General features: G+C 34.8%; 1 protein-coding gene across 4 annotated transcripts in view; it reads left to right on the top strand.

The window, feature by feature from the left end:
* The window catches only part of LOC127975938 (neuronal PAS domain-containing protein 3-like), a 281,812-nt gene that overhangs the window by 229,038 nt on the left and 33,501 nt on the right, over positions 1-19,273 (top strand). For all 4 annotated transcript variants that reach the window (XM_052579992.1, XM_052579991.1, XM_052579994.1 and 1 more), the window contains one exon: positions 6,142-6,319. In XM_052579992.1, the coding sequence (XP_052435952.1) occupies positions 6,142-6,319 (178 nt within the window). The remainder of the gene's footprint in view (positions 1-6,141; positions 6,320-19,273) is intronic.

The raw sequence follows: 19,273 nt of genomic DNA, 5'->3' as shown, positions 1-19,273 counted from the left end.
CGGTGCTTTGCAGGTTTCTTTGGTTCTAGCTCTTGGCTATCCGTGCGGTAGGGTTTGCATAACTTAATTGGGACTATTAGTTCCCAGCTGGAACAAAAACAGAAGGACCAATGATTTGAACCCCACTCGGTCTATCTCAGCGTCCAGACAAGCTCTCGCCGAACTGCTTTATGATTCACAAGCGTTATCAATTGATGGGAATATAACATGAATCATTTATTAAAAGAGTAATTACATGCTATGAAACGTATAATGTTCCATTTAGCACATTTGCGTTAAATGCGTTAATTAATTCTGAACCCCCCCAGCCAACATCAGTTTATTTGATTAATACTTTTTTTTTTAAGTCACTGACATTTTAAGGAACTGAAAGGAATTTCTCCCTCCCCTCAAATGTGTTTAATCTGCTTTTCTGTCCCTGGGGATTTTAATGTTTGTGTCTTTTCAAAGTTAAGGCTTTTAATAGTGGCAATGCTTAGAAAGCACAAACAATATTATTAAATACACACAAGCAAAGAGGTTTTTTTATTTATTTACATTTTCATCATCATTATATTTTACAGTATATTTTTAATAATAATTTAAATGTTTTAAATAATTGATTCTATATTTATAGTTATTGCTTCTCTATATTTGACACAAATTATTTTTGCTAAGTTGCACTAAAAATTAACTTCAAAAACTCAATGGCTGTGTGTTCATACAAGTGTTTTAAAAATCTGAAGCAATTTACAAGCGACTCGAGAGCCAAAGCTGAAAAGCTAGGGGTCGTTTCAGGCATCAGATCTTTGCTATCACACATCAGCACTTGCAACAGCCGTTTCATCTTAGCAGTGAATCATGATTGTGGATTTGCATGCATGGACGGGGCCAAAATGTTCCTGGACTCCAAACAGGTTAACTGGCAGAAAGCGTGAGGTGAGAGTCGTGGCGGCGCGTGTTTGATGCCAGCGAGTAATTGTGTCATAATGTGAGAGACGAGAGCTGGCAGCTTTCTATTGCCATTTGGAGGGGTTCAGTGACACTTGACATGCCTCTTCAGCTTCACAGAGCAGAGCAAGAGAGAGCGCTGGAGTAAATACAGGGTGCTAATGCTTGCTTTAATGCAGAGACACAGGAATGAGAGGGGGCGGGGCTTAGACAGAAGGGGGCGGGGGGAGGGGGGAGGGGTCAGTGCTTCCAGAGCCACTCAATCATTAAACTCAAGTTTGATTATTTTGTATTTTTTTAAATTAGCAAAATGTGCAGAGTGGAGTCAAATAAACCTCATTTATCAGTATGACTCTGTGTTGAAATTAAAGACCTCATACTTAATTCTTTCTTTTCAAACAATTTAAGAAAGCATAACAAACTTTAGTTTTGTTTAGTTTGATATGAATTTTGCAATAATGTTTTATAAAATAAAGTGTTATGTGTATGAACTTATAACTAAAGTAAAATATCGTTGATTTATTTAGAATTTTGAAATAAAATGATTGTATGAAATAGAATATATATTTATTAATTTATAAGTGCAGTAAAATACAGTTTTTTTATACTTGTAATAAAAATATTTTATTAACTTAAAAATAAAGTGAAAAATGAAGTTATTTATATGTATCTGCATTTTTTTAATAAAATAAAATATATTATTAACTCAAAATAAAAATATAGTTATTTATTTTAATTTGGAAAGTTTTAATCAATTAGAAAAGTGATATGTGACCCTGGAACACAAAAGCAGTCTTTAAGTCCATGGGGTATATTGGTTGCAATAGTGAAAAATATAGAAAAATTATATCAAAATTATATCAAAATTATAAAATTTTCTTGTATGCCAAAAATCATTAGGATATTAACTAAAGATCATCTTCCATGAAGATTTGTCATATTACTGGCGTAAAAATATAAAAACGTAATTTTTGATTAGTAATATGCATTGCTAAGAACTTCATTTGGACAACTTCAAAGGTGATTTTCTCAGTATTTCGATTTTTTTACACCCTCAGATTTCAGATTTTCAAATAGTTGTATCTCGGCCAAATATTGGCAGATCCTAATAAACCATACATCAGTGGAAAGCTTATTTATTCAGCTTTGGGATGATGAAAATTACACTTGGTTTTGTGGTGTAGGGTCACATATAAACTCTATTTATCAACATTAAAAAGTGTCAAATAAAACTGAATAGTTTATCGGGCTTTTACACCATTTCCTAAGCAGTCACACTCACAACATAACAAAACACTTGAGCTGGGTTCAGTGGACCTTTGGCTCCGCCTCTAGCTCCGCCCACATCAAAGAGGAAGTTTAGCAAAAGAAGCAGAAAGAATGTGATGAAATTTGACAGCTGGTTATTACAGCTTTGATAGCGCAGAACAGTTAATAGGCGATAGCTGACATTTCTGAAACCTTGCTAATTAAGGGCTTCCTTCTTAAACTCGAGCATAACGTCAGGGTTTTTTGTTTTTCTTCTCCATTTCCTCTCTCTCTTCATGTTTGTTAAATCAGGTGATTTCATTAATTCATGCCAGTCAGTCTTAATAAGCCAGAGGAAAGGGGTGGGGGCTCTTATTGAGTGACCTTCTACAAAATAAGCATGTTGCTGGTGGGCTCCGTCCATGGCCCACTCCAGCGAGCCGTGCCTCATTTACAATGCAAAACCTCCTTCTGTAATCCAAGTGTCCTTTCTGCAATCACAGAGCATAATCTGCTGCTCTCTTGTTATAGACAACACTTTACCGCACCGTCCGCCACATGCTGAATATCAGTGCGATATGATTTTCCTGGCGCATTGTTCGCCCATCTTCACATCGTGGAGATTAAGGCAAGACGAGAGCTTTGTGCAGCCACTTGTGCTGAAAAGTGGCCTCATTCTTATACTGTTAAAACAGTCGCCGGGCCGTGTGCGGGAATTATAATGGACACAAAAGATTTGTCCACTCTCATGTGTAAAAGAGAGATCGCTTTACATTTCATATTTATATGGAAATAGGTTTTTGAAGCCTTTATTGTATTGTGTTCACTTGCTGGAAGGCTGTTATCTGTTTATTTGTTTATTTATTTTTACATTAAAATCATTCTGAAAATCAAAATTGACACTATTTACTTTATTAATATATATTTGTAGTCTTATTGTAAATAATTTATTAACTGATGTTTTCCTACTTGTACTGCTAAATGTATTGCTACTGCTGGTACCAATTATGACAAAATGATAACACCTATTTAAATGATCAGCTATTTATTTATTTATTTATTTATTTAAAATTAGTTTTAAAAAAACTGTACCATAATTCAATTCAGTATGTCCAATATTTTTTCATGTATTATTATTGCAGAAAATATATATATATATATATATATATATATATATATATATATATATATATATATATATATATTTTTTTTTTTTTTTTTTTTTTTTTGTATTTAATTAAATATGTTAAATTAATGACTTAATAATGGAAAATAAATTTGTTTATTTATTATATTATATAATTCATTATATTCTGTATATAATATATATTTATTTCAATAAAAAGAAAAGATATATATATATATATATATATATATATATATATATATATATACAGGAGAAAATTATTGTGCAGTTTTTGTGTACTGATCATCATTAAATATATGAGTTCATTAGTGCAAAAGAAAAGAAAATCACATCTTGTGTTTAACCTTCCAGCAGGTTAAACACAAGATGTGATTTTCTTTTCTTTTTTTTTTTTAAGTGACTGACTGTTTCTTCTTTTTGTTGGGATTGGACTCCAGTTGTCTGTAAGCCGGTTGAAAACCTCAACCCCATCTCTTTAGTTCTTCAAAAAGAATCCTCAATTCTTTGCTCTACTGGATATAGGCGGAATGTCAGTCTTCCAGAGAAAGATCCAGAAAGTCTTGCTTGGATTGTGCCTGCAGCCTTTTGATGCCCAGGGACAAAAAAAGAAAAGAATCAGATGTGCTGTTGGGTTTCTAGTGTGTGAGAGGCCAAACAGTAAGAAATAGACAAAGAGAGCTGGAGAAACAGACAGAAACAGACCAACAGTTGGTGGTCCTGTTGCACGGTTGTTTTGGTTTATGTTTCCATGGATTTTCTGTGGTTTTTGCTGTTTGTTTTACAGTAAGAGCTCAGTGTAATGTTCTGTTTAAACTGTGGAGGTACACATCAGTTCCTTCAGTAAGCAATCTGAATATCAGACACTTGGATACACTTAGACAGTATTTTGGATAGGTTTTTCTTATTATATTTCTATACAGTGTTGGGGGTAATGCATTACAAGTAACATGAGTTACATAATCAGATATTTTTTTCAATAAAGTAAACCAAGTTACTTTGCTTTCCCTCATTTATTTACTGACAGTTTTTAAAGACAAATAAGAATTCCAAGCCCAAGTGACAAAAGTAATGCATAAGTAACAGAATGCATTACTTTCGGTAAAACGTTTTTCATCATACGTTTTTACAGTGATTTACAGAAGGCACTCACTACAGTGTCATTCATTGTAACAATAGCTGACAATCATATAACAAAAAAATCTTGTCAGGTATATTTAGAACAGGAATCATTAGATGACATTAAAAGACTCTATTTAAAGATCACACTTCAGCCCCTAAAGGTCTAATTAATTGTAATTTTAATTATTTACCAGTCTTTGCTGCTATCCTTCAAACCACTAGGTCTTACCCCTTTGTCTTTAATAGTTTCAAGTATAATAACATTTAGTATGATCACTTATTTAATAAGTACATGACATGACGAAGGAACATTATTTAATCCATATTTTGACTTTGTTCACAAAAGTTATTGAAACATTTACTTGCATTTAACATGTAAATAAAACCACTTTTGTAAGTTTAATTTACATAAGACGTGTTTTGTTTTATGTCGTTTTATTGTTCGTCCACTCCATTAAACTCAAGACGAAATTTGTGATAAACATTTCCTGGTGTACATTTCCTTACCTGTTGCTAAATGTACATCTTCAAAACTGTTCTTGTTTAAATAGTAGTAAATAGTATAAACCGTATAAATCCTAAATCTACAACACCGCATTGTTCTGTTTGACAGTTCTAGCATCGTTCTGAAATAACCCAAGCCCATCTCTCTTTATTCATTGTTTCTGCTTGGAATAATCATTTGTGAAGCACTAAATTGCTTTGAGGGATAGGACATTAAAGGGATTATTCTCATGTAATCCTCGGGTCCCTGCAGACGTGGAGCTGATCACAGAACAGTGTTACTCAAGACACAACAATAGCATGTTTAGGACGCACCACAGCTACTTTAACTGTATGTTGTTGTATTTTTTTTCTTGTCATCCCCAGTTAGCAACAGTAAATCCGTTTTTCCCGCCCGCTTAGTAAATGAGCGTTTTTAAAGGTTAGACAAGCACACGCTAATTATTTGATTATTTGGACGAGCTCTCTGTCCCCTAAAGAGCAGAAAGTTGTGTCTCTGCGAGCTGCACGGGGAGAGGCAGAGCAAACCTCTGGAGAGAGGATTGACATCAAAATAAAAAAACACAAGCTAGAGTTACAGAAAAGCACATTAAGCTCACACTATGAAAGATAGCCGGGTTATACTTCATACTAACCGTCATGAATAAATCATTAAAAGACTTTATATAATGCGAAACAGATCATATATGAATTAAAATGTCATGACATTTTTAGCCGCGTGAGTGCAATGTATATGAAATAATGATCTGATGAGAAATTTGCTGGAGCTCACTTGGCAGAATATTGCGCTTGCAACACCAAAGTCAAGGGTTTGATTCGCAGGGTACGCACATACTGATGTGGATGCATGATCAGATTTGATAAAAAATATATAAACATTTAAATACATTTTTTGTATCATTGTAATTGTAGTATTATTTAAATAATTTATATATTCATGTTTGAATTTGCCTTTATTTTTATATTTTCAGTTTTCATTTCAGTTGTAGTAATTTGATGTGCCTTTGTTTTTAGTTTTACAGTTTTTTTTTGTTTTTTTTTGAGTTTTTGTCAATACAATGTTTATTTTTATTTTTTTTACTATTTCAGTGAAATGTGTTTTAATTTAGTAGTTATAGTTGAGAGTAACAGCACGTGTTCATGTTCTTTTGGACTAATGTGTGTGTGTGTGGCTGTTGTTTGTGCTGCTGCAGGTAGAGCTGACGGGCAGCAGTGTGTTTGACTACGTTCATCCGGGCGATCATGTGGAGATGGCCGAGCAGCTGGGCATGAAGCTTCCGCCGGGCAGAGGGCTGCTGTCTCAGGGCGGCGGGGCCGAGGACGGGGCCAGCTCTGCCTCTTCTTCCTCTCACTCTGAGACACCTGAGCCAGGTAAGATCATGAGACTATGAGCAGCCTTGCTGGACAGGTTAGAACACGTGGGTCTAGACGAGGGTTTAGATTTCACTGGGTGCATTCAACTGGAAACCTTGGGTTTGTGTTTTTTAGATCTTTTTCATTAATATTATTTTAATATTTATTTTTAGCTTATTGTATTTAATATTATTTTTTTTATATATTTGGCTCTTTGTTTTTATTTTATTTTGTATTACTTGATTCTGGAATATTTCATTCTGAAATACTCAATGGTAAATATTTCTGCTAGTTCTTGTCATTGGTTTATTACCAAACATTAATACCAACCTTAGTCCTAAAACCTAGTCCTTTTTGTTCCACAAGACTTCTACTTTAATGCCTGTATTCTGTGATTTTTAAATAAACATTAGATGCATAATTTCAGTTACATATAAAAAGAAATTAATCTATTGCACTGTTGCTTTGAGTAACGCTTTCATGCAATGATCTTGTAGCTCCAGATTTGGGCTGTATTATTTGATTTGTGTGTTCTTTACTTAGTTATTTATTTATTTGCTAGTCTGTTTATTTATTGATAACCAAAGCCATGTGTCTTTCTTAGTCTTTGTTATAGATACATTGCACCAAGCAATCAATATGATGCTCAGACAGTGTGAGTGGACCTTAGGTTGCCAAAAGTGTCTGTGTGTTAATGGCATGTGACATGATATGTCTGATGAGTGTCTTCTGCTCTGCCCCGAACTCTCCAGGGGCGGCCCGTGTGGCGGCAGCACTGTAACACAGGCTTACCCTGCTCCCGAATTTAATTAGATGAATTGTATAGCAGGGATGAAAAGAGGTGACATTCCTCATTGGAATTCCTTTCAGGGCTCTTATAGACTTTGCCTTCCAAATGTTCCCATTTTCATTGTGTTGTACTGATGATAATTTAAGTATTAGGGGAAAATCCATTTATAAATTAAACAAAATGACTTGATATCCATCAGTCCCCGAGTTCATCAAGCTGTTCAAACATGAGAGAGATTGGCTGGTCGGCCCGGGTCTTCCGAGAGCTTCAGTAATTAGATCTGCCAAGGATTTATTCTTTGCTGATTGGAGCTTTAAATTAATTGAAGTTCCACATTTGTGGTTTTGTCCTTTTCGTGGCTTTTTTTTTCTTTCTAGCCAGGCAGAAATTTCACACCGACTCGAAAGTGTGTGTGTGTTGTGTGTGTGTGTGTGTGTGTGTGTGTGTGTGTTTGAGTATTTGAGTGTTAATTTCTTGATGAGAGTGAGCGAGAGGGTCTATAATTGTTAGAGGGCTGGTCTGACGCTGAGATTTATTTGTGTATACACAGAATCATTAAAGATGTGCTTTACAACCAGATAAAGGGCACCACGGTCTGTCTTCTAACACCAGAGCTTCTTTTATGAATTATGAGGACCAGAGAGACATACTGTATAAGACGTTTGTGGGGGATTAAAAGTGTGTGTTTAAATCCAGCCGGCAGCATGATGCCATACCTAGACAAAATTGGATTCAAATCAGTGATGTTGTCTACATTGTAAGCTTGTTGGTATAGATTTGTTGCTAAAAAAATTGCATTATGTCAAGCCCTTAAAGGGGCTTGCTGGTAGATGCAAGTAGATGGCAGTAGATGCAAGATTTAGATTTTTTAAATGTTTTTGCGTTTGCATAAAACTTTTATGTAATCTTGCAAAGCTATTGCATTTCACTCTCAATGTTTTTGTGATGGAAGTAATATGAGGGGGGAGGAAAAGCAATAGTTGAATGGATTGAAATGTATTGTTTTTTGGGGGGGTAATGTAAAACTTTTGTGAATGCAAATGTTTCGTGAGAGAATACTAGTGGTTTAAAAGAGAATGGACATTTTGCAAGACAATGCTAAGTTTCTTGGGGGAATGCAATACTTTCGCAAGAGAATGGAAATTTTTCGCAAGCAAGCTAAAGTTTCTCGGGGAGCGCAATACTTTTGTGAAGTGTTTTGTAAAGGAGCGCAAAGTTTCTTGGGGAAATGCATTACTTTTTTTCAATTGTTTTGTCAGAGAGAATTTAAATATTTTGTGAGCGAGGACAGTTTTTTCTGGAGAACGCAAATGTTTCGGGGTAATGCAGTAATTTAGTGAAAGGACACAAAAGCATTGAGATATTTCAATTCAAGCGCTTTTTATGATACAAATCATTGCAAAGCAACTTTACAAAAAATAAAGTTTCTACAATATTTAGTAGTAGCTTAGTAGTGATCACTGTCAGTTTATGTGCATATGATAGGAATTTTCAGGAAAATTAATACAAGACAAGTAGTCCACCAGATGATGAACACTATTAACAGCAATTATTATATGATTGCATAGTAAGTAGCAATATTTGTTAGTTCTGTGTGTTCTTTCAGGGTTGGTATCATCTGAGGTCCTCTGAGGGGTTAGCATCATCTCTTCTCAGGTTTTCTGGATCCAGACTGGAGCTTGTGTAAATCCTAACAAAACAGAGAAAACAGAGAACCAAATAGAGACAATATTAGCGTAGCTGCTGTTCCAACCAAGTAAAAGTAATTACTTTAACCCGAGCTAAAGAATAAGAATGTGCATTGATCAGATACAACTGCAGTCACAAATTATGAGATGCATTATTTTGTAATAATATTACCAAGGGGCAACATATATATTGAAAATAGAAGGGGACCTAGGACGGATCCTTGTGGCACTCCATATTTTACTGATGATAAATGAGATGACTCCCCATTTAAGTAAACAAAATGGTAGCGATCGGACAGGTAGGATCTAAACCATCTTAGAGCCTGCCCTTGAATACCTGTATAGTTTTGTAATCGATCTATGAGTATGTCATGATCTATGGTGTCGAACGCAGCACTAAGATCAAGTAAAACTAGTAATGGGATGCAGCCTTGATCTGATGCAAGAAGCAAGTCATTTTTTATTTGAAATATATTTTTTCCTCCCATCTAATATTATTAGTGTAATATTATTTTACTTGTGAAGATGATTCTCTTTGGCATGCAAATGGCTGGTTAGCTAGTTAGCACGGGACATCGCCTCTGCTGGTAGATAAGGCAACTACATCATCTAGAAACAAAAAATGTTTTTTAATTAACATTTTTGGTTGCTGCAAACATTCCATTATATTATTGTAAATGTTTTGCCAGTGATATTCCTTTTCTGCTTCTTGACTTTTATATTTACCTGTCTGCTGTCTCTGGCATCATATCTGTGTGCCAGCCACGCTACTGTCATTAAGATGAATGGGAATGCTAATATTTATCTTTCTGCAGGTTTAATAGCCCTCCTTGGGACACAAAATCTCTCTCTTGTGCTCTTTTTTTCTTTCTGTCTAAATGAACGGCAGGCTGATCAGTGTTTAAGGTGGAGTCAAGCGTTTCACCTCCTGTCACCTCCCTTGCATGTGTGTGTGTCCTGCCTCTACACTTGTTTTTTCTTCCTCTTTCTGCCTATGATGTCACTCATTTCATCTGCAGAGTAAATTGTGTTATCAATAGCCTATTTTAAATATCTGGCAGTACAGAGGGGAGAGCGAGTTTTCCCCTCATCATTGGCTCCATCTCACTCTCTCTCAAGGGCATGACACGCCGGCAATAAAGCGGTAAAGTCGGCTGTATTTTTCTTGAAGATCGTAATCCTGCTGTTTGTCAACAAGAGGCTTTTGATGAGCGTGAAAAGCAGCCCCCTGTTTGTGCATTAATAAAAGAAAACGATTCAAGCTTCATTTGCAATGAGATGAATTTGGAAACAGATGCTTGTGACATCTGTCCAATCAGCTCTGGCACAGAGAACACATCACTCGCCGCACTGCTTTTAGTTACAGTTCCTTTAACCTATTCATTCCTTTTAAAGGAGCGATTCATTCAGCATTAGATGTTCATCTGACGGCTAACAAAGAAGAAATCTTTCAAATTGGAGGCCTGCATTCTTCACTTCATTTCAGAAAGATATGCACTAAAGATATGCACTGTGAACATTAAATTAATATATGACTAAATTAATGTAGAATAGTAAAGAAAATTGTATACAGCTCAGCTGATATATGGTCATAGATGTATAATGCATATTTGAATGCATCTTGTCAGAAGTTAAATCTGGAATTATTTTAAATGTATATCCAAATTTGAATTATTTAATTTATGTTTAATTTAAATATGTTGGTTTCACCTCAGTTTTAATGGACACATGAAGTCCAGTGTAATGTATGTCGACATACATTGAGAAACAAGAGATGTGGCATTAAACAATGATAAAAAGAACAAGATACTATAAATAAAGGGAAAAAATACCTGAATTAACCTTTGGGAGTGCTGCATGTGAGGATGATGGACTGAGAACATTGCATGAGGAGCGTTCGGTCCCAGAGCAGGGCTGAGCGGGCGTCTCAGGGTGTCCAGAGCAGCAGTCGCCCATGGGCAGGGTGATCCGGACTCTCCCGCAGGGTCAGACCTTTGATTTGTGTGGATTCTCCTCTAGCCTTTAACAGGTGTCTGCTGCTGCGGGTGACATTTCAAATGCAAATAGAGCTCTTTTCCACAAGGCTTCTGATTCTACCTCTGTCAGACCAGAAGAAAACCTCCAGCACAACACACACATACGCATTCACGTGCTAGACACACACTCTACTGTACACAAACACAAATGCACAGATTCTAACTGAAACAATCAGATTAGGCTTGTGTTCTGAGATGAACTGTAAGAGGCTGGAGTGAGATGTCAGATCATGTGTTTCACTTTTTTGTCACTTCTGCCAATTGTACTTAATTGTGATCATTTACAGTACATTGTTAGTGGATTGTACGTGAAAGCTCTTTAGGGTCACATTGCACATGTTCCAAAATGACATAAAAATGCAAAGCTTTGGTTTTCAACTTTATTAGTGTATATATTACAAGTGTTGTAAGCTGAGAACATTAAAATAGGGTACTCTTGAAAATGAAGTAGTTGGTAAGTAGAAAATGTAAGTAGTTTCCAGACACTTAATGCCACATCATCTGGAAAGAGTGGATTTTTATGTTTTATGTACAAAATATATATTTTTATGGTAATACCATGTTTTGTAAATAGTATGTAAGTACTTTGGTACATGAACAAGGTTCTCATTCAGTACCATGGTAAATACCAAACAATATTTAGTTTTATCAGAGTTTTAAACATCAATCTAATTTATAAATTAATAAAAATTTAATGAATGAACAGTAATTTGCAGGAACTTTCAATACATTCCAATCTCATATATATATATATATATATATATATATATATATATATATATTCTGCCTATAAAAAAAATCTAGTTCTATTTAGCCACATGTTTAATATGTTGTTTCACTGCAATGATTATTTTTTTCACTTTTTATTATTATTATTAGTAGTAGTAGTATTTATTGTCAGAACATATTTTGCTGTACCTTGTTTTGATACATATATTATTATATTCTCCTTAGCATTATGTGTAATACCCTAGTTTAGTATAACGTGTGTGTATGTATGTGTGTAAATATATATATATATATATATATATATATATATATATATATATATATATGGAGTATCCTGTAGTTTTAATATATTTGTAGCCTTGTTGTACCATAGTTTAGTGTCAGTATAATGATTATTTTTCACTATGTTGAGTTTCATTCAGCCGCATGGCTCTAAGGACACCAGAGGCATCTAGCCGAGGTCGCTGACCTCAACGGCTGCTGTCCACTGTGTGGGTCATTAGGGGATTCTGTGGTCTGCATTACCCAGGGTCTTCCCAGGTGAATCCCGCTCCATCGTAGGTGTTTGGCACATATAGAGAAGTGTCCTTGAGAAGAGTTTGGGTCACACAAGCACTTAGTGCTGGCTCAGAATACAAATAATGGGATTAGAGCTCACGGACGGCACACGTTAGCCTAACAAACCTGTCAGATGCCGTGATCTTCATCACTTTCACACACAGTTTTAGAGACTCATGTTGTTTACATTTTCTGTGTGTTTTAGTATCCACTTTTTTTTTCTTACAGTAAGTATTTGGAAACACAAGTTTATATAAGTATATAAATATGTCATCGCATTGCAATATCAAACCAAGTAGCATTTGCAAACAAATGATGCCAGACCTGTTAACATGTAGTCCACGTAGTCACACAAACACCTGGGTTCTGGGAAAATGGGATATCAATGGGGTCAGGAGTGATCACATGACCAAAACTATTGGAGGAGTTTTAATTGAAATCTGAAGTTCCTGAGGTCTGCGGCTCAAACATATTGATTTTATTCAGGCTGACCTAGCCAATGGGGTCACGTTTGAACCCATCTGACATTTCTTCAATTCATCTCACTTTCTGAGCCCCAATACTTCACCCTTCTGAGAGGCAATAGGGGTGTGTGTGTGTGTGTGTGTGTGTGTGTGTGTGTGTGTGTGTGTGTGCTACACTAGACAGCCACAGACAGCCTAATATCATTTGTAATCACGTGATAAACATGGGGATTTAAATTATACTTAATACATTTTTCGGTCTGTTTTGATTCATCGTCAAATGTTATTAAAAAAAGTTATATTCATACCACAATATAAAAGTATGTGTATGTGTTTTAAATTAAAATAAATTGTTGGTACTATACTTTATTACCAACTTACAATACTTTACAGTAGGTTTCAGTAAGATAGCATTATGTATTATTTATCATGAACAATTTTTTACATAATTAATTCCGCAAGGATGCATTGAAATGAACTAAAGTGACAGTAAAGACTTTTAATATGTTACCAAATAAATCTAATACATGCTGTTTTTAAAACTTTATATTCATAAAGAATCCTGAATTAAATGTATCCTTGTTTCCACAAAAACATTAAGCAGCTTAACTGTTTTCAACAGCAATAATAATAATAAATGTTTCTTGAGCAGCAGATTAGCGTATAAGAATGATTTCTGAAGATCATGTGACACTGAAGACTGGAGTAATGATGCTGAAAATGTAGCTTTGCATCACAGGAATAAATGACATTTTAAAACATATTCAAATGGAAAATAGTCATTCTGAATTGTAATTATATTTCATTATATTACTGTCTGTTTGTACCTTTGGTGACCATATAAGAAAACCCCCAAACTTTTGAATAGTTGAGTAGGTTAATTGTATATTTATAAATCTAAAAATATTAATCGATAAAGTTTTTCATTATAGGTTTAAGGTGTTTTAACAGCTTTTAGATCTTTGAGTTCTTGATAGTTCATGTAATATGTTGCTCTGTTGTCATTGCTTCCCTTGAATAGCTTTTCAAATCAGTTGCATCTCCTCAAGTAAATGCTGCCTATGTAGACAGTAAACAGCAGTGAAGCTCCTAGGGTTTAACTGAAGTTGCTCATGACTGATCTGTCTAGAGCTAACAAATGTTAAGAGCCACAGGAGCGCAGAGATCCTATGCTGACACGTTTAATACTGGCCAGCCAGAACATCCCGTCTGGCCTCCATCCAAACAGAACAGCTTTCTGAACCAGACGTCTGCAGAAACACAGACCGGCCTGCTACGTTATCAGCCCAGAGAGGAAGGATGAGTTTCTGGAGTTCAGCTATACTATATATGCATTTTCTAACAATTAAAGCACGGCCACAGCTTGAGTTTGTTTTCCCGCAAAGCATCAGATCTGTTTATTCTGCCGCACGCCTCGTTTTGATTAAGAATGCAAATCCGATTCTTTTGTCCATCTGCGTTTCTGTCAGCAAAGGAGTGCATTTAATTAAAACAAACATCGGTGTCTGCTGTGATGTTTTGTCTTCTTATCTATAGACCAAATCAGGCCAAATCAGCCGCTCAGGTGGTCTCCTCGTCTCAGATGTAAATACTAGCAGAGAGTTGCAGCAGTGCAGGTGGCTATTGTGAGTAAAACGTGTATTTGTTTTCCAGTAGTGTCTATTACGCAAGGCATGACTGGAACACGGATTCAGAGATTTGTGGCGTTATTTTTCCAGTGGCGGTCTCCAATCACAGATGGCAGATGGGGAGTTTTTTTGAGCAGGAGGCGATGGTGTGTTGAGCTTCGTCCAATGTGTGCTACTGTTGCCGTTTTATTACTCATGAGAATCCCACAGGATGAGTCACAGATGTATGAAACACACTGCCTTGTATTTCTTGTCGAGATAATGACATAATATGAAGACATCTACGATTGATTATTTGGTAATTGTAAACAAATCTGTTGGTTTGTAGGCGGTCAGAATTGAGGCACAGTGATATTGTTCACATGAGTCTAGAGTGCAGACAAAAATAATGTTTTTTTTTTATTATTATTCATCACCCACTGCTGAGAATAAAATAACAGTAAGATTATGATAATTAATAGAAAATAATAATCAATTGAATAAATAGTCATTGCTTTTATAATACATTAAATATATATCTTTTTTTTTATTATGATATATATTTAGTATTTTTTTTATCTTTAGATTTATAGTGGATGTTTTAAATTAAATAATTTGAAACCATTGTTTTTTTCTTTTTTTCTTTTTAAATACTGTATTATATCATAACGCTATAATTCCTATAATTACATTTTAAATAATTACCTGTCCTTATGTTTAATATCATACTAGGGTTATTGCCAGTAAGTCAAACCTTTAAAAATAAATAAATAAATAAATAAACAAATAAAATGTTTAAATAAATATTACTGAAATAATAGATTAAACAAACATTTTTTCAACATTCAAATTTTTTACGTACAAAAATAACTCAAACTTAAAACATTAAACATGATAAAATCTAATTCAGAATTTTTTAATATTATAATACAAAAATGATAACAGTATGTCAAACACTATTCTATCTACTGTCACATGAAGTTTAAAAATGTAACGTGAAGTAATGTAATGTTATGTAAAGTTTAATAATGTAATTTAATGTAATATTTTGTTGGTGTGTGTGTTTTTTACATTATTTTATTAATTTATTGATTATTTTTATAATTTTTTTAATTGAAACAATATTAGAAAAACAACTACTGAGCACGAAGATGTCTGAATGGGCAGTTGATCCAATGTAAGTTTAGGGCTTAGATAGAATAGAATAGAATAGAATAGAATAGAATAGAATAGAATAGGGTTTTTTGCCTCTAGATTAACTCTCTCTCTCTCTCTCTCTCAGTGTCATCTTTGCCTTGGCTTAGACCGTATACATAAATTTTTTTTAACATGCATATATATTATACAGCATGTCTGTGTAGTTCACTGGTGGGCAGCTCTGTAGCTTTTACAGCACTGGTGCAGTAACAATCCTGCTAGTTGTAAGTAAAAGACATAATGCTTGTTAATTTTGCGTGCTTGAGGGAAATCGTCATAAGTTACTCCGTAATTATGAAAGTGCCTATCGCTTCATCAGATAGATTCACTGTCAAAAGCTCTGAGCTGGGCGTCGTGATGAACTAGCCACCATAAATAAGGGGCCGGCCTGCTTGCAAAGACAAATGTTTTTAATTATCTGATGTGTTCATTTATACCAGGCCCTAAGTTTAGCCTTAAATTAAGACTCTTGCTAGAACATAACTTGATTTAAAAATGCCCATCAATCCTGGCCGGTCTTTATGGGCAGGAAAAGCTCAGAGGAAGTGTGATGTTCTTTATTTGTCCTCTGCTGTGCCAACAATTTGCCTAAAAACTCATTTAAAGGTATATATAAACTTCAAAATGAACGTCTTGTCATCATTTACTCACCCTCATGTTGCTCCAGATCCATGCCTTTTCTTTGTCAAGGGTACACAAAAGGAGTTTGTTTATAGCAGAATGTCCAAGTTCTTCTCATACAATGAAAGTCTAGAAGACTTTGAGTTAACTCCTTTATGATCAGTCTGAACATTCTTCAAAACATCTCAAGAAAGTGAGATTTGGATCTACATGAAAGTTAAAATAAAAAATATTTAATGTTTTGTTGCAACAAATTGTTTTGTTTAAAAAATAAGGGACCTTTGATACCAGTTTTCCTTTCACTTTGTTATTGTTGTTTATTTTTTATTATGTTTTTGGAGGTTAGATGTGTCATTATTATCAAATAACATTATCTTTAATATCTTTATTTGTATACTTGTGCCCCTTTTATTTGATTTTCTATGGGTCTTATGCATTTTTGTGTTTCAGTTAAACTCGATCTGTAATTCAACACATTAACATGTTAAAAAACAATTATCTTCTAAACTTGCCACTTTTTGCACGAGATGAAGAGACAAAATATTGCTTTCTAAAGCCTCTTTTTTTAATCTATCCACTTTGTCTGTCATAATCATGCGATGTCTTTTAATTATCTTCATTTAAGGGCTTTTCTTGGGACATATTGATATATATGCAATGAATCAATTAGCATATCATGTAATTAATCGATCAGCTCCAGTTGAGTTGACGGCATCATCTTTTACGTCTGGTGTATTCGTCTTTTATTCTCGGTGACGGCAGCGAGGGCTGAGGAGTCACATGCTGATGCCTCTCATCTCAGCTATTATTAAAGGGCATTATCAAGCTTTTCAAATGTCTATAGTGCTTCAGCCATCATGAGCCCTTCAGTATCAAACCATACAGAAACATGCAAAACAATCCAGCGAGAGGAACAAAGAAACTAATGACAGCTTAGCCGGCCTAAAAGATTGAGAATTCTGTCACGAGGAAAGCGCAAGATCACTGGAGGAGGAAGGCTTCGCAGCTTTGAAAGACAAAGGCGGGATCAAGCGGTCTCTAGACTATTAGAAGCCAGTTTTATTTAAGCTTTTTGGCTGATAAGGTTGTCAGAAAGGGCTTTTTATCAGGCGCGAGGAGTAGGCGCCGAGCATTACGCCTCCGTTCCCAGGCAGTGGGTGCTCGGCGAGTCGCGCGGTGGGAAAGTCTTTCTGTAAAGCTGCTTGGCGCTTTCACACAGGAAAAGCCCAATTTGAGCTTGGCTTCTGGAGGATGAGAGGGCAGTTAGGACTGAACCCCGAGATCATCTTTTGTTTTATGTGTTTTATGGATTTTGTGTTTGTACTACGTACATCATCAAGCTTGTGTGTTTGGTTTGTGGACTGAAGTTCTTGCTCAGGATACGATGGGTTTTGCTGTAAATACTTTTGAAGGATAGGTTTGCCTTCAAATTTTAAGCTGTTGACACTTATTAGATTAGTAATATGGTTAAGAAACAGAAAATGGCTGCACTGCATCATCTGGAGAGCTATATAAACAATAATACTAGTTGTTGTTTTTTTTTTTTTATATGGAATCATCCCTAGACATGAACTAAAAGTGACCAAACCTCCCGTTTGGGAACATTTAGAGAATAAAATGGAAAAATGATTTGCAAATAAAGCTCACTTAGGAATGAAGGAAAAGATTAATAACTTAATGAATGAATGAATGGACAAAAAAATTTACCAACAAATGGCAGTATGAACAAATGAATGAATAAACAAAGGCAAAAATGTACACAACTGTTCATAAGTTTGGGGTCAGTCATTTTTATTTATTTATATTATATATTTATTTAACAAGGAGGCATTAAATCGATCCAAAGCGACAGTAAAGACAATGTTAGAAAAAAAAAAAAAATCAAATAAATGCTGTTCTTTTGAACTTTCTATTCATCAAAGACTCCTCAAAATTTAAAGTTTAAAAAAAATATGAAGCAAATCAAAAATCTAATCAAAATTGATCATAAGAAATGTTTCTTTAGCAGCAAATCAGCATATTAAAATGATTTCTGAAGGATCAACAACTAGTATTATTTCCCCAGATAATGCAGTCCAGCCATTTTCTGTTTCTTCATCATATTACTAATTACTAATACTAAAATACTAATGACACTGAAGACTGGAGTAATGATGTTAAAATTTCACATTTGCATCACAGGAATAAATTACGTTTTAAATTGTTTTCAAATTGAAAACCGATGTTTAAAATTGTAATAATATATCACAATATTGGCTTTTTTTTTTTTTTTTTTTTTTTTTTTTTTACTGTGGTTTTCATTTATTATTTTCATAAAAATGTATTTGATCTCCAAAATCAAGGTATGAAATTGGATGTTAAAAAAGCAACAAAACAAATGTTTCATAAGAATTATAATAAGCTTTATAGGAGAACAAAAATCCGGTTTGTCCTCATTTAAAATGCATGTGTATGTGTGTGTCTCATTTTGGCTTATTATGCTCTACAAGAAAGTAATCTATATTCTTAAATCAGGCATAATATTTTACAAGGCATCACAAGTTTAATTTAAAAGTATTTTGAAGAGTGGTTTTCTAATTGTTAAGCTGTGATCCTGCCACCACATGCGTCACTCCATACATGAAGTGTTTTTCCTCTGAACACAGATTATTCAGTCCACTTGACCTCAGAGTCCATGTCTCAGATGAGTGGATGAACAGAATAATGCTCTTATTTGCCGTTTTCTGTGGTGTTTTTCCAGCACTACCCCTGCAGAAGCCAAATGCTTTATTTGGCAAATTTCATATATATACATGTTTGTTTAGTTGGGCCTTACAACGCAGCAGAGATAAGGGGCGAGCAGCTAACAGGTCTTTGCCCAATAAACGGGGGAAATTATCGGCCCCGTGCCTCCCCGTGACACAATTTGTCAGACTTGCTGATAGAAAACAAATTCTATTCATAAAGCCGCACTCCCCTTGGCACCGGTGCGATTCGCTAGCAATTCAATTATAGTTTTGTGCGATAGTGAACCCAGAGAGAGAATCCAGCCTGACAAGAAATATGACAGGACAGTAACGGAGTGTTTATGCAATTAAACTTTCACTGACAATACCTGCCAAGTGATGAATGTCTGGGTGGACATATATGTGCCCCGTAAGGACTGCACATTTTTCATGATTTTACAGCCCATTCTGATCTGTTAGGAACGCTGGTAAGAGGAGAAAGAGAGGAAGAAGGGATGGAGAGTTTCTGTTGCACGTGGGGAGGATGGTGTTGTCTGAATCCTGCTTTAAGGAAAGA

Source organism: Carassius gibelio, chromosome B17, assembly GCF_023724105.1.
Source record: "Carassius gibelio isolate Cgi1373 ecotype wild population from Czech Republic chromosome B17, carGib1.2-hapl.c, whole genome shotgun sequence".
Lineage (NCBI taxonomy): Eukaryota > Metazoa > Chordata > Actinopteri > Cypriniformes > Cyprinidae > Carassius > Carassius gibelio.
This window is presented reverse-complemented; position numbering and strand designations above follow the sequence as displayed.